Source organism: Lipotes vexillifer, unplaced genomic scaffold, assembly GCF_000442215.2.
Source record: "Lipotes vexillifer unplaced genomic scaffold, Lipotes_vexillifer_v1.1 scaffold459, whole genome shotgun sequence".
Classification (NCBI taxonomy): Eukaryota; Metazoa; Chordata; class Mammalia; order Artiodactyla; family Lipotidae; genus Lipotes; species Lipotes vexillifer.
The window spans coordinates 2918916-2934905 of record NW_006769874.1 but is presented as its reverse complement, the minus strand read 5'-3'; the positions used below and the strand labels follow the sequence as shown (position 1 = coordinate 2934905).

The window sequence follows — 15990 nt, the reverse complement described above, 5'->3', positions numbered from 1 at the left end:
CTCACTTATTTATTTGTAATAGCTCTCTAATTTTTAAGGATAGTGGATAAAGAATGTCACCTGCCATCCCAGTAAACAATGAATGTTGTCTACCATCAATCCATCTGCCACAGTGCACCCTGAGGGGACTCAGGATGGGGAAAACCAGGGTACTGGCCCTAGGTAGGTAAGGTGCTTACCTAAGGAATGATTTCAACGAGCCTAGACTCTTGCATCTTCCATTAACTTGAGATGTCTGTTCTTTGTGATTAGCAGTAATCTTTCATTGTTTGACTACAGGTTTCTTGTTCGTTTGTTTTGTTTTGTTTTTCAGCGAAAACTCTTGTATATCCTGGCTCTTCCCTGACCACTTTGGAGCAGGTCCTCAGACCCATGTGAGACACTGCCTCCCAGGCTATAGTCCTCAGTAAGTTCCCCGAATAAAACTTAACTCTCAACTTTTAGGTTGTGCGTTTTTCTTCGATTGACAGGATGTTGATTCTTTGTCATTATTCTTTCAGATTTTTTCAATAGTTTTTGTTTTTTATTTTATTTTTCAATTTTGAATTTTATTTTATTTTTTTATACAGCAGGTTCTCATTTGTTATCCATTTTATACATATTAGTGTATACACATCAATCCCAGTCACCCAATTCATCCCACCCCCCCCCCACTTTCCCCCCTTCGTGTCCATACATTTGTTCTCTACATCTGTGTCTCTATTTCTGCCCAGCAAACCGGTTCATCTGTACCATTTTTCTAGGTTCCACATATATGTGTTAATATATGATATTTGCTTACCTCTTTCTGCTTACTTCACTCTATATGACAGTCTCTAGATCCATCCACGTCTCTACAAATGACCCAATTTCGTTCCTTTTTATGGCTGAGTAATATTCCATTATATATATGTGCCATATCTTCTTTATCCATTCGTCTGTCGATGTACACTTAGGTTGCTTCCATGTCCTGGCTATTGTAAATAGTGCTGCAACGAACATTCGGGTGCATGTGTCTTTTTGAATTATGGTTTTCTCTGGGTATATGCCCAGTAGTGGGATTGCTGGATCATATGGCAATTCTATTTTTCGTTTTTAAAGGAACCTCCCTACTGTTCTCCATAGTGGCTGTATCAATTTACATTCCCACCAACAGTGCAAGAGGGTTCCCTTTTCTCCACATGCTCTCCAGCATTTGTTGTTTGTAGATTTTCTGATGATGCCCATTCTAACTGGTGTGAGGTGATACCTCATTGTAGTTTTGATTTGCATTTCTCTAATAATTAGTGACATAGAGCAGCTTCTCATGTGCCTCTTGGACATCTGTATGTCTTCTTTGGAGAAATGTCTATTTAGGTCTTCTGCCCATTTTTATATTGGGTTGTTTGTTTTTTTTTACTATTGAGCTGCATGAGCTGTTTATATATTTTGGAGATTAATCCTTCGTCCATTGATTCATTTGCAGTATTTTCTCCCATTCTGAGCGTTGTTGTTTTGTCTCATTTGTAGTTGCCTTTGCTTTGCAAAAGCTTTTAAGTTTCATTAGGTCCCATTTGTTTATTATTGTTTTTATTTCCATTACTCTAGGAGGTGGATCAAAAAAGATCTTGCTATGATATATGTCAAAGAATGTTCTTCCTATGTTTTCCTCTCTGGGTTTTATAGTGTCCGGACTTACATTTAGGTCTCTAATCCATTTTGAGTTTATTTTTGTGTATGATGTTAGGGAGTGTTCTAATATCATTCTTTTACATGTAGCTGTCCAGTTTTCCCAGCACCACTTATTGAAGAGACTGTCTTTCTCCATTGTATATCTTTGCCTCCTTTGTCATAGATTAGTTGACCATAGGTGTGTGGGTTTACCTCTGGGCTTTCTATCCTGTTCCATTGATCTATATTTCTGTTTTTGTGCCAGTACCATATTGTTTTGATTACTGTAGCTTTGTAGTATAGTCCGAAGTCAGGGAGTCTGATTCCTTCAGCTCTGTTTTTTTCCTTCACGACTGCTTTGGCTATTTGGGGTCTTTTGTGTTACCATACAAATTTTAAGATTTTTTGTTCTAGTTCTGTAAAAAATGCCATTGGTAATTTGATAGGGATTGCATTGAATCTGTAGATTGCTTTGGGTAGTATAGTCATTTTCACAATATTGATTCTTCCAATCCAAGAACATGGTATATCTCTCCATCTGTTGGTATCATCTTTAATTTCTTTCATCAGTGTCTTATAGGTTTCTGCCTACAGGTCTTTTTTCTCCCTAGGTAGGTTTATTCCTAGGTATTTTATTCTCTTTGTTGTAATGGTAAATGGGAGTGTTTCCTTAATTTCTCTTTCAGATTTTTCATCATTAGTGTATAGGAATGCAAGAAATTTCTGTGCATTAATTTTGTATCCTGCAACTTTACCAGATTCATTGATTAGCTCTAGTAGTTTTCTGGTGGCATGTTTAGGATTCTCAGTATCATGTCATCTGCAAACAGTGACAGTTTTACTTCTTCTTTTCCAATTTGTATTCCTTTTCTTTCTTTTTCTTCTCTGATTGCCATGGCTAGGACTTCCAAAACTATGTTGAATAATAGTGGTGAGAGTTGTCATCCTTGTCTTCTTCCTGATCTTAGAGGAAATGCTTTCAGTTTTTCACCATTGAGAATGATGTTTGCTGTGGGTTTGTTGTATATGGCCTGTATTATGTTGAGGTAGGTTCCCTCTATGCCCACTTTCTGGAGAGTTTTTATCATAAATAGGTGTTGAATTTTGTCATAAGCTTTTTCTGCATCTATTGAGATGATCATAAGGTTTTTATTCTTCAGTTTGTTAATATGGTGTATCACACTGATTGATTTGCGTATATTGAAGAATCCTTGCATCCCTGAGATAAATCCCTCTTGATCATGGTGTATGATCCTTTTAATGTGTTGTTGGATTCTGTTTGCTAGTATTTTGTTGAGGAGTTTGGCATCTGTATTCATCAGTGATACTCGTCTGCAATTCTCTTTTTTTGTAGTATCTTTGTCTGGTTTTGGTATCAGGGTGATAGTGGCCTCATAGAATGAGTTTGGGAGTGTTCCTTCCTCTGAAATTTTTTGGTAGTGTTTGAGAAGGATGAGTGTTAGCTCTTCTCTAAATGTTTGATAGAATTTGCCTGTGAAGCCATCTGGTCCTGGACTTTTGTTTGTTGGAAGACTTTTAATCACAGTTTCAATTTCATTACCTGTGATTGGTCTGTTAGTATTTTCTATTTCTTCCTGGTTCAGTCTTAGAAGGTTGTAGCTTTCTAAGAATTTGTCCATTTCTTCCAGGTTGTCCATTTTATTGGAAAAGAGTTGCTTGTAGTAGTCACTTAGGATGCTTTGTATTTCTGTGGTGTCTGTTGTAACTTCTCCTTTTTCATTTCTAATTTTATTGATTTGAGTCCTCTCCCTCTTTTTCTTGATGAGTCTGGCTAATGCTTTATCAATTTTGTTTATCTTCTCAAAGAACCAGCTTTTAGTTTTATTGATCTTTGCTATTGTTTTTTTTTTTGTTTCTTTTTCATTTATTTCTGCTCTGATCTTTATGATTTCTTTCCTTCTACTAACTTTGGGTTTTGTTTGTTCTTCTTTGTCTAGTTCCTTTAGGTGTAAGGTTAGATTGTTTATTTGAGATTTTTCTTGTTTCTTGAGGTAGGCTTGTATTGCTCTACACTTCCCTCTTAGAACTGCTTTTGCTGCATCCCATAGGTTTTGGATCGTCGTGTTTTCATTGTCGTTTGTCTCTAGGTATTTTTTGATTTCCTCTTTGGTTTCTTCAGTGATCTCTTGGTTATTTAGTAACGTACTGTTTAGCCTCCATGTGTTTGTGGTTTTTTTCCCCTGTAATTGATTTCTAATCTCATAGCTTTGTGGTCAGAAAAGATGCTGGGTATGATTTCAGTTTTCTTAAATTTTCTGAGGCTTGATTTGTGACCCGAGATGTGATCTATCCTGCAGAATGTTCCACGTGCACTTGAGAAGAAAGTGTAATCTGCTGTTTTTGGATGGAATGTCCTATAAATATCAATTAAATCTATCTGGTCTATTGTGTCATTTAAAGCTTGTGTTTCCTTATTAATTTTCTGTTTGGATGATCTGTCCATTGGTGTAAGTTAGGTGTTAAAGTCTCCCACTATTATTGTGTTACTGTCAATTTCCTCTTTTATAGCTCTTAGCAGTTGCCTTATGTATTGAGTTGCTCCTATGTTGGATGCATAAATATTTATAATTGTTATATCTTCTTCTTGGATTTATCTCTTGATCGTTATGTAGTGTCCTTCCTTGTCTCTTGGAACATTATTTTTAAGTCTGTTTTATCTGATATGAGTATTGCTACTCCAGCTTTCTTTTCATTTCCATTTGCATGGAATACCTTTTTCCATCCCCTCACTTTCAATCTGTATGTATCCCTAGGTCTGAAGTGGGTCTCTTGTAGACAGCCTATATATGGGTCTTGTGTTTGTATCCATTCTGAGATCCTGTGTCTTTTGGTTGGAGCATTTAATCCATTCGTGTTTAAGGTAATTATTGATATGTATGTTCCTATTACCATTTTCTTAATTGTTATGGGTTTGTTTTTGTAGGTCCTTTCTTCTCTTGTGTTTCCTGCCTAGAGAAGTTCCTTTAGCATTTGTTGTAGAGCTGGTTTTGTGGTGCTTAACTCCCTTAGTTTTTGCTGGTCTGTAAAGCTTTTGATTTCTCCGTGGAGTCTGAATGAGATCCTTGCTGCGTAGAGTAATCTTGGATGTAGCTTCTTCCCTTTCATCACTTTAAGTGTATCAGGCCACTCCCTTCTGGCTTGCAGAGTTTCTGCTGAGAAATCAGCTGCTGACCTTATGGGAGTTCCCTTGTACATTATTTGTCATTTTTCCCTTGTTCCTTTCAATAATTTTTCTTTGTCTTTTTGTCAGTTTGATTACTATGTGTCTTGTCGTGTTTCTCCTTGGATTTATCCTGCCTGGGACTCTCTGTGCTTCCTGGACTTGGGTGGCTATTTCCTTTCCCCTGTTAGGGAAGTTTTTGGCTGTAATCTCTTCAAATATTTTCTCGGGCCCTTTTTCTCTCTCTTCTCCTTCTGGGACCCCTATAATGCAACTGTTGTTGCATTTAATGTTGTCTCAGAGGTCTCTTAGGCTGTCTACATTTCTTTTCATCCTTTTTTCTTTATTCTGTCCCACAGCAGATAATTCCACCATTCTGTCTTCCAGGTCACTTATCCATTCTTCTGCCTCAGTTATTCTGCTATTGTTTCCTTCTAGTGTAGTTTTCATTTCAGTTATTGTATTGTTCATCTCTGCTTGTTTGTTCTTTAATTCTTCTAGGTCTTTGTTAAACATTTCTTGTGTCTTCTTGATATTTGCCTCCATCCTTTTTCCAAGGTCCTGGATCATCTTCAGTATCATTATTCTGAATTATTTTCCTGGAAGGTTGCCTATCTCCAGTTCATTTAGTTGTTTTTCTGTGGTTTTATCTTGTTCCTTCATCTGGTACATAGCCCTCTGCCTTTTCATCTTTTCTATCTTTCTGTGAATGTGGTTTCTGTTCCACAGGCTGCAGGATTGTAGTTCTTCTTGTGTCTGCTGTCTGCCCTCTGGTGGATGAGGCTATCTGAGAGGCTTGTGCAGATTTCCTGATGGGAGGGACTGGTGGTGGGTAAAGCTGGCTGTTGCTCTGGTGGGCAGAGCTCAGTAAAACTTTAATCCGCTTGTCTGCTGATGGGTGGGGCTGTGTTCCCTCCCTGTTGGTTGTTTGGCCTGTGGCAACCCAACACTGCAGCCTACCTGGGCTCTGTGGTGGGGCTAATGGGTGGACTCTGGGAGGGCTCACGCCAAGGAGTACTTCCCAGAATTTCTGCTGCCAGTGTCCTTGTCCTCACGGTGAGACACAGCCACCCCCTGCCTCTGCAGGAGACCCTCCAACACTAGCAGGTAGGTCTGGTTCAGTCTCCTGTGGGGTCTGCTCCTTCCCCGGGTCCCGGTGCGCACACTACTCTGTGTGTGCCCTCCAAGAGTGGGGTCTCTGTTTCCCCCAGTCCTGTCGAAGTCCTGCAATCAAATCCCACTAGGCTTCAGAGTCTGATTTTCTAGGAATTCCTCCTGTTGCCGGACCCTCAGGTTGGGGAGCCTGACATGGGACTCAGGACCTTCACTCCAGTGGGTGGACTTCTGTGGTGTAAGTGTTCTCCGGTTTGTGAGTCACCCACCCAGCAGTTATGGGATTTGATTTTATTGTGATTGCGCCCCTGCTACCGTCTCATTGTGGCTTCTCCTTTGTCTTTGGATGTGGGGTATCTTTTTTGGTGAGTTCCAGTGTCTTCCTGTTGTTGATTGTTCAGCAGTTAGTTGTGATTTGGTGCTCTCGCAAGAGGGAGTGAGCGCATGTCCTTCTACTCCACCGTCTTGAACCCTTCATTGTGTTTTATTTTTTAATGGTGTTTGGTAACCTGCAAAATCCATCTGAAATTCAGTTGCTTTTGCTTTTATTTCCCAAGTGTTTGTCTAGTCACTGAAAATTAAAATGGTCTGTTTCTTACACTCAGGGTGATATTCCTTCATACTGTATCCCAGCTCAGCTGTCTGTCCAGAGTTCTGTCCTGGGCTCTGCTCAGCCTGTTGGTTAGAATTAGTTGGGATGGGCTGCAACTCAGTGCAAAGGAAAATCACATCTATGTCCTGGGAGAGACCAGCCCAAACCGTGCATTTGGTCCCGAGGGTTGGCAAATCCTCTTGGGGCTCAAGTCAGAATAAATAGGGTGAGTAGGTTTGGAGGTGGCAGCTCCAAGCATGGTCACCTGCCGCCGTGGGCATAGATGCCAAGCCACTGAGGTGGCCCTGAGTGGCAGACCAAACCCACGCTCCTCCCCTCAGTGTGTTTCCTTCTCTGCTGAGGCAATGCTTTCTGGGACCAGATGGGCTGTGAGGTTACATAAAAGCACCTGGTGGAGGTGCCACCCACCACGAGTCAGAAGGTGTAGGTGTGGCGATTCCACTGACTAGTCTTAACACTTTCTAATCCTTCTGATTTTGTTCTCTGGAAAATGGGAAAAAATATAACCATTTTAAAGGGTTATTGTAAGAATTAAGTGGTATAATATATTATTGATAAACAAATCTACATGTTAATCTATGAAAGTACTATTTACAAATCATGGTGCTAAACTCTATAGGAATTACAGAAGAGATTAAGACAGTTGAAATAAGACAAATACAATACAGTTTATCACAGTTTGATGGGTGGATTCTTAAAAATTTTGAAACAATTGTGACTTTTGATTATAATTTCATGTGTTTCTTGAAATGTTTATGCTTTCAAAACACAGCGGAAGGAGGCACAGTAACTTCCTTTCATCCACTGGGGACACGTACACCCATCATTTCCACGTGCCAGCAGTGCTAGGCACTGGGTACTTTAAAGTTATAAAACTTGCAAAGCAAATCATGGTAGCTTTGAAACATTTAGCTATTTTTTATATGAAGCTCTCTGCTGTATCTTGGAAAGTGTAAAATAAGTAAGTAAAACCAATTTGTAAATTAGAGAAGAATGTGCTTTAAAATATTCAACACATTTTATTTTTGTTTTTCTCCAAACATCACAGGCTTCTCAAGTCTTTCAAAGTCTCTGATTTATTACTACAGAGAATGTGTGTCCTGGGGAGATCGGGGAGCGCACAAGGCCTGAGTGGGTCTGCTGTCTGGCCTACAGGTGCTAAAATAAGGCCTTCTATCCACCTCCTATTGGAAGTGCTTCCTGCCTTCTTTGGGGTTATTTCCAACAGAGTTTCTTAGGTAGCATGTTTTTGTTTGTCTCCTTTGTCTTGTTAAATCGCGACCCCTGCACCTGCAGGCTGGGAGGTGATTACAGCCCCACCCATTGACCCAGGAGGTGTATGCTGGGCGGGTCACCCTCCGTGAAGTGGCCTGGGGAGTCTAGATCTGTACATTCCTCGTCGTGCGGGTGCATGCTGCGTGGGAGCCCCAGCCTGAGGCCCCTCGGCCGGTCCCCTCTGGCGGTGAGCTTCCCACCGCTGAGGTCCTGCGCTCCCGCTGTCTCAGATTGTGTGCTGTTTCTTTTCACAGTTGGAATGAAATCAGATAGTCCATTATTTAGGGCTCTCTGGCTGGAAATAACAGAATAGCCTAGATGAAGGGAAACCCCACCGAATCCAAGACAGAAGGAGTAGCACCAAATGCTGGGACCCAGTGGCCCAGACCCAGTCCTTCTCTTCTCTACACAGCGCGTCCTCTGCTCCACACCCCACGGCAGCATCCCACTTGCCCTCGGCTTCCGCGTTCTTTGCCTCTGTGCTAATGGGATTCTGGCCCCCGAAAGAGAGAATCACTGCAATTTTAGCAGGTAATCCACCAGGTGTCCACAGCAGATTATACTTTTAGGATTGGCATGACCCTTCACTCGCTGGGTGTTTGAGGGACAAATCTGAAATTCCCCACGAAGAAAGAAAGGGCTGGGCATGGATTGGATATGAGGGCAAAAAAAGGAAGGAATTAATATTCACTCGAGCTTTGTGCCCGGAAACTTGGAAACTAGGAAAACGGTTGTGCAGTTAAGAGAAATGTGGGGACAGGAAAGGTCTACAAGGGAAGGAGGGGGTGGAAACTGAGGTGTTGGCTGACCTTCCGTTGTCCTTGCAGAGCTACTGACCAGGCTCTCTGGGCCAGACCCCAGGCCTGGGCTTGGCTTTAGCCCCGTTGTCCCCACCCAGCCCCTCTCGACTCTGAACCCCGGTGCTGTGGCCAGATTGACGTGTGTGTTTCCGGACGGGCAGCCCTGATTGTCTCAGTTCTTAGCTCCCCAGGGTCACCTGAGCATAAGGATGAGCCCTGCTCTGCAGTCTGTCGGGCAGCGACCATCCCAGGATCTCCCCTCGGGAGCATCAGCTGCCCCCACTTCTTAGCCCCACCCCATCTCTGCTGGTAACTGTCCAGAGTCTTCTTCTGTGTTAACTACTACTCCCCCATGAGGCCTGTCCAGGCCGAGTCCACACAGCCAGAATGGTGACCACATGGCTGGGTTCTTTGAATCTAAACAAGCAGCTTGGTGACCGGACGGCGAGGCGCTTTGCTCACAACTTTGTAGCTGAGGCTTCAGGTGTGTCTGGTGCCCGTGAGGTGGTGCGGGATCAGGGGTGACCCAGGGCTACTGCCGTGTGTGTATAACCTGGTAGCCGTTACGGAGTTACTGATTGTGAAGTGGGACAGGTCTGAGACTGTTTTCACTTCTGTCTGTGTGTCACTGATTGATGCTTTATAAGACAGCCAGTGAACCAGTGGTTGTATAAGCCGAGATAACCAACTTTAACGACCTAGAATGTTGTGAACTAGTTAGTTGTACGAGTCCCAGATGCACACCGGGTGTGGATTTGTTTTGTAGTCGCCACTGACTTTGTTCATCAGTGTAGAACATAACTTTGCATCTTAATTGTTGGTAACAGTCTTCGATTTTGGTCGTGGCTCTCTGAAAGCACTTCTTGGTGCCGGTGCTGGAGCATCGTTTGGTCCTCGCGAGGCCTCTGTGAGGGTGGCCGGCGTTCCCTCCATTCCCAGTGGGGGAGCAGGCGCTCCACGTCGAAGCAAGGTCTGCTCAGTGGGAGCCGTGGCTCTGGAACCGAGGTCTGCTTAACTTGAAAGCCCGTGGCAGCAGTGAGCAGTCATGACAGGGAACTTCCGGGGTGTCAGTGATTTTCTTTTTCTTGGGGGTGGGGAGGGAAGACGAGTCACCAGGTGTGACGTGTGTGTGATCATACCGGTAATTATGAGTAAACAACAGACTGTCCTCTGCATGAAATACCACACCCATAGTCCTCTTATATGTACTTTGTGTTTCAGGTTGAAGATGGAAGAACCACAAGAGATTTTCTCCATGAATGATGGCCACGCAGGTGATATAGTCGTGGAAAAATACCTGGTGGATTCCAAGAAGTCCACATCCCACGTTCAGCTCGCCTGCAGTGGGCAGTCCTGTGCTTTCCCCTTAGATGGAAACGAACTTTGTGTATGGGACACCAAGGAACCTCCTCACCAGGTATTTAAAAAGTTATACCTGTTTTTTTGTTAAGTCACAGAAATTTGCCGTCAAGCTCTGTTTCTCTGATGCTGTTTGGGTGAGTTTGCCCTTTGTGGATTCAGTTACCAGCTATGGGGAAAAAAATGCTAACAAAACAAAGCATATTAAGTTTTGACTTAGGAAATAAACTGGAATCACTTTATTTAAAAATAAATTTAAATAATTTAAAATCATTTAAAATTTCTTCTTGAGTAAGAATATAAACAAGAAGAGGTTCTTCTTAACACAATCAAGACAAGTTGAACTTTTAATTTTAATTGTAGATTTTTAATACAACATTTAAGGGAGTTGATTGTGTTTATTGCAGAATCTTTAACATCAAACTGATAGGGTTTTAAAGACATCAGTTTTCTTTCTAAAGGTTATTTCATGACTAATATAATTATCTTAATACTCTTAAAAACAGGTTTTATTGTAAAAAATAAAAAAGCAAAAAGTCGATCAACATTTTTGGTATTGGGATAGTTTTAACCTTCATTTTGGGCTTCAGGAGTTTGAGAATAGTGATGACAGTACATACAAACCAAAACTGTATTTGCTTTGAAATTTTCTTTAACTTTCAATTACGCTGGCAAACACTTGACTAATAGTGGAAGCTGTTCATCGTTGCTGAAGGGAAATCTGTATTTTGATTTCTTTCCTACTTAGTTAAGAGAGGTTTTTATGTGTTTCTTCAACACAAGTTGCATTGATGAGTTGACCCTACGTTCCGATCTCTGGCTTGATCTCTCTTGTTTTTCTGTCGAGCATAGAATACTTAGAAAAATGTGTCCCAGGTGTTAAGTGCACATTGTAGTGATAATACCAAAGTGAACACAGCCAGGCGGCCACCGCCCAGGCTCTGCCTCAGCTGGTGCTCCCTTGTCTTATCCCCAGGGGTGGCTCTGGCCCCACTTCCAGCACGTAGCTTTGCTCGTGTTTGAACTTTGTATAAATGGTGTCACACATTACACATTCTTTTTTGCTGGTCTCTTTGGTTTGCCATTATGCTTATGAGATTTATCCACATTGCTTGTTTTCATTGCTGTGCAGTAGTGCGTCCTATGGCTAGACCACACTTTATCCATTCTACTATTATTGGAGGTTTGGTTGGTTTCCATGTTTTGATTGCTACATTCTTTTATATGTCTTTTGTCGCACATGTACATACAATTGCTGGGTCTTAAGGAATATGCATATGTTTAGTCTAAACGTTAAAGCTACGATGTCCAAAGTGGTTGTTGTACCAACCTGTCCTTCCTCACATGGTGGGTCCACATCCTCACCTACACTTGGTCCTTTTAATATCCCTTCTGGTGGCTGTAGTGGTACTTGATTATGATTTGCAATTCCCTGATGATTAATGAGGTTTAACTCCTTTGTGCACGTTTATTGGCCGTTTGGACATTCTCTTCTGTGATATATGTGTTCAGTCTCTTGCCATTTTTCTACTGAATTATCTATCTTCTTCCTATTGATTTGAAGGGGTTCTTTATGTATATTCTAAACATAAACTTTGTATTGGTGTGTGTGCACTTTCTAGAGTTTTATGTAAGTGGAACGAGGCAGCTTTTACTCGTTTTGTCTGGTTTCTTTCACTTAGAATAATTATGTTGAGATTTATCTACATTGTTGCATGTATCAACAGTTTGTTCTGTTTTTATTATTGAGGAGTATTCCATTGTATGGATATGCTGTAATTTGTTTATCCATTCTCCTGTTGGTGGACGTTTAGGTTATTTTCACTTTTGACTATTATAAAGAAAGTTGCTATGAATATTTGTGTGTCTTTTGTTTTTGTAATGTCAGTTAGATGGAGTTGGTTGATCGCGTTCTTCAAGTCTTCTATTTGTGACCACCTGCTCTATCAGCTATTGGAGGCATATTGAAATCTGTGACTCTAAATGCGAATTTGTCTATTTCTCTTCTATCAGTTTTGCTCCATGTATTTTGAAGCTCTGTTATTAAGCATGTAAATGTTCAGTATCTTTATGTCTTCTCGGTGAAGTGACTCCATTAACATTATGAAGTGACATGCTTTATACCTGGTAATATTTCTTACTCTGGAATTTTGGCTACACATTTCTTTTTGGATTCTACTTTTTACTTGCTTTTTGTATTTTGAGGCCATTATTTTTTAAGAACAGTTTTAGGTTTACAGCAAAATTGAGGGGAAAGTACAGAGAGTTCCTATATACCTGTGATATGCACCCACACATGCGTACTTTCCCCCGTGCTCAGCATCCTCCAGATGGTACATCTGTTACAGTCGATGAACCTACATTGACATTGTTTTCACACAAAGTCCATAGTTTGCCTTGGAGTTCCCCCTCTGTTTTGTACGTTTTATGGGTTTGGACAAGTGTATAATAATATGTACCCACCACTCTAGTACCATGCAGGGTGTTTTCACCGCCTGAAATTCCTCTGTGCTCTGCTTGTTCATACCTCCCTACCCCCATCTTCTGGCAACCACTGATCTTTTACTGTCTCCAGAGTTCTGCCTTTTCCAGAATGTTGTATGTTGGAATCATACAGATTGGCTTCTTTCTCTAGTCATATGTATTTAAGGTTGCTCCATGTCTTTCCATGACTTGATAGCTCATTTCTTTTTAGCGCTGAATCATATTCTACTGTCTGGATGGACCAGAGTTTATTTATTCATTCATCTACTAAAGGACATCTTAGTTGCTTTCAAGTTTTGGCAATTATGAATAAAGCTGCTATAAACATAAATTTCTGTGCAAATTTTTGTGTGGACATAAATTTTCAACTCCTTTGGTAAATGCCAAGGAGCAGGATTGCTGAGTTGTATGATGAGAGTATGCTTCACTTTGTAAGAAACTCTAATAAGGTGGCCACACCACTCTGCGTTCCCTCCAGCAAAGGATGAGCCTTCCTGTTGCTCCACATCCTCGCCAGCATTTGGTGTTGTCAGTGTTCTGAATTTTAGCCATTCTAACAAGTGTATAGTAGTATCTTACTGCTGTTTTAATTTAACTTTCCCTGATGACATATACTTTTCATATGTTTAGTTGCTATCTGTATGTCTTCTTTAGTGGGGTGTCTGTTAAGGTCTTTGGCCCATTTTTAAATTGGGTTGTTTATTTTCTTGTTGTGTCTTAAGAGGTCTTTGTATATTTTGCATAACTGTCCTTTATTATATATGTCTTTTGCAAATATTTTCTCCCAGTCTGTGGTTTGTCTTTTTATTCTCTTGATAGTGTCTTTCACAGAGCAGAAATTTTTAATGCTAACGAAGTACAGCTTATTAATTCTTACTTTCATGACTCATGTCTTTGGTGTCTTATCTAAAAAGTCGTTGCCAAACGCAAGTCGTCTAGATTTTCTCCTATGTTACCTTCTAGAAGTGTATAGTGTTCTCTACTGTATTGCCTTTGTTCCTTTGTTAAAGGTCGGTTGACTCTTTCTGGCTCTCTGCTCTCTCCTAGTGATCTGGTTGTCTTTTCTTCTGCCAACATCACTCAGTCTCGATTGGTGGAGCTTTGGAGTAGCTTTGAACTCAGGTAGGTCAGTCCTCCAACTGTGTTATTTTACAGTATTATGCGGCTGTTCTCGGTCTTTTGCCTCTCCATGTAAACTTCAGAGTAAGTTTGTTGATTTCATTTGGATTGCATTGAATCTGTAGATAAAGTTGGGAAGAACTGACATCTCGACAATGTTGAGTCTTCATATCCACCAACATGGAGTGTCTCTCCATTCATTTAGTTCTTCTTTGATTTCTTTCAACAGAACTTTATAATTTTCCTCATGGTGATTTTATGCATATTTTGTTAGATTTGTACCTATTTCATATTACATTACATTTTTGCTAATGTAAATGTTATTGTATTTTTAATTTCAAAGTCCACTGTTTAATGCTAGTATATAGGAAAGCAACAGAATTGTATATATTAACTTTGTGTCCTGCAAACTTGCTCTAAGTTGCTTAGTTTCAGGAGTTTTTTGTTCATTCTTTTGGATTTTCTGCATAGACAATCATGGAAACATCTGTGAACAAAGACAGTTTTACTTCCTTCTCAGACACTATTCCTTTTCTTTTCTTGTATTAGTGAATTAGCTCAGACTTCCAGTATGATGGTGAAAGGCGTGGTGAGGGGGACATCCTTGCCTTGTTTCTGATCTTAGTGGGAAAACTTCCAGTTTCTCACCTTTAAATATGATAACTTTTGATAGTTTGTAGCTATTCTTTATTATGCTGAGATACTAGTATACTGAGAGTTTTTTTTTTTATCATGAATTGTTGGAGTTTTAAAATGCTTTTTCTACCTTTATTGATGTTTTTGTGTGATTTTTCTTCTTTTGCCTGTTGGTATGGTGGATTAGTTGATTTTTGAATGTTGAACCAGCCTTGCATACATGAAATAAATCCCATTTGGTCATGGTTTATAATTCATTTTATACATTGTTTAGTTTGATTTGCTAATATTTTAAATATTTTGTTGAGGATTTTTGCATCTCTGTTCATGAGAGGTATTGGTCTGTAATTTTCTTTTCTTGTCATGTCTTTGTCTGGTTTTGGTGTTCAGGTAATACTGGCTTCATAGAATGAGTAAGGAGGTATCCCCTCTGTTTCTTCTGAAGTGTTTCCTCTTATTTTTCTTCTATTTTCTGAAAGAAGTTTTGGAGAATTGGCCTGATTTCTTTCTTAAATGTTTAGTAAAATTTACCAGTGAGCCCATCTTGGCCTGGTGCTTTCTGTTTCAGAAGGTTATCAATTATTGATTCATTTTCCTTAACAGATATAGGCCTATTTAGACTACCTACTTCTCTTTCTGCAATATCTAATCTGCTTTTAATCCCACTCAGTGTGTTTTTCATCTTTCATTTTAGTTTTCATCTCTTGAAGTTAGAATTGGGTCTTTTAAAAATATATTCTAAGCCTCTGTTTAACCTTTTGAACATATGAAATGAAGTTATAATGACTGTTTAAATGTCCTTATCTAGTAGTTTTGACACCTGGATCAGTTCTGGTTTGGTTTCAAGGTCTAAATGACTTTTGGGTGTTTTCCATCATTTCTTATTTCTCTTGTTTTTTGACTGAATGGTCTTGTCTCCTTGAGTACCTTTCTGCTCAGATGGGCACAGTGTCCCTTCTGCCTGCTTGCCACGGGCCACAGCAGGTCACTGGCCGGGCGTGGAGCCGGGGCGGATGCAGGGAGGAGGGAGGACGGGATGCATGACTCACCTGGAGTCTGTGCGCGTGGCCTTCCGCAAGACCTGCCGTCATCCTCGTGATGCAGTGTCTTCCCTGCAGACACTCCCCGTGTTCCACGTGTTTCCAGAAGAACTTTTCAATGTTTTTAATACTCTCAAAGAGCCAAAACCAAACCAAAGCTCATGTCATTCTGCACATGATCCTGGAATAGAGGGTTATGCTCTCAGCGTCTCCCATGAGGTCATCTTGGACGTTACGCTAATGACCCAACTCCCTCCAGGGCGACTTCCGCAAGGGACCATCCTCGGCACCCTCCTGGGAAAGGTGCTGTGTTTAAGGCCTAGTCCCGCCGATCATGTTGCTGCGGTGTGTGCTGGAAACAAAGTATTCACACTGGACGTTGAGCTAAGACCCGACACTGCGTGAAGTTCCCCGGCACGATGCCCATGGCTCCCGGTGCTGGGTCCCACCTGCCTCTTCTCAGCAGGGTTTGTAACTGGGCCTGTTTTTGTAAAGATGTGAGGGGCAATGAATGAAAAAATTTCTTTATCTTGTGATTGGAAAGCACTGGACCCAGATATTGCTGTTCTATGTAAATTAGGAAACCTTTCCAGGAAGTCTGGACACCAGGACTCACTGAGCACACGTGTGGTAAACTGTTTCTCTGATCGGCTCCTACTTGAGCGGCCTCTTCAAGGCCTGGAAAGCGTAGTGCTTTTATCTCTTCTAGCAAAATTTGCTTTTCATCAAGAATTGGCCTCT

General features: G+C 40.9%; 1 protein-coding gene across 1 annotated transcript; it reads left to right on the top strand.

Moving 5' to 3' along the window:
- Positions 1-9839: 9839 nt before the first annotated feature.
- Positions 9840-15654, top strand: WDR27 (WD repeat domain 27). Its single transcript, XM_007445940.1, has 2 exons — positions 9840-10028; positions 15328-15654. The coding sequence occupies exons 1-2, from the start codon at positions 9840-9842 to the stop codon at positions 15652-15654; spliced, it is 516 nt and encodes a 171-aa protein (XP_007446002.1).
- Positions 15655-15990: the final 336 nt, after the last annotated feature.

Bases quoted from the DNA above. Each gene is read 5' to 3' on its own strand.
- WDR27 (XM_007445940.1), top strand. From the start codon at position 9,840: ATGGAAGAACCACAAGAGATTTTCTCCATGAATGATGGCCACGCAGGT. The intron at 10,029-15,327 runs GTATTTAAAAAG...TCTTCCCTGCAG, and splicing joins CCAAGGAACCTCCTCACCAG to ACACTCCCCGTGTTCCACGT.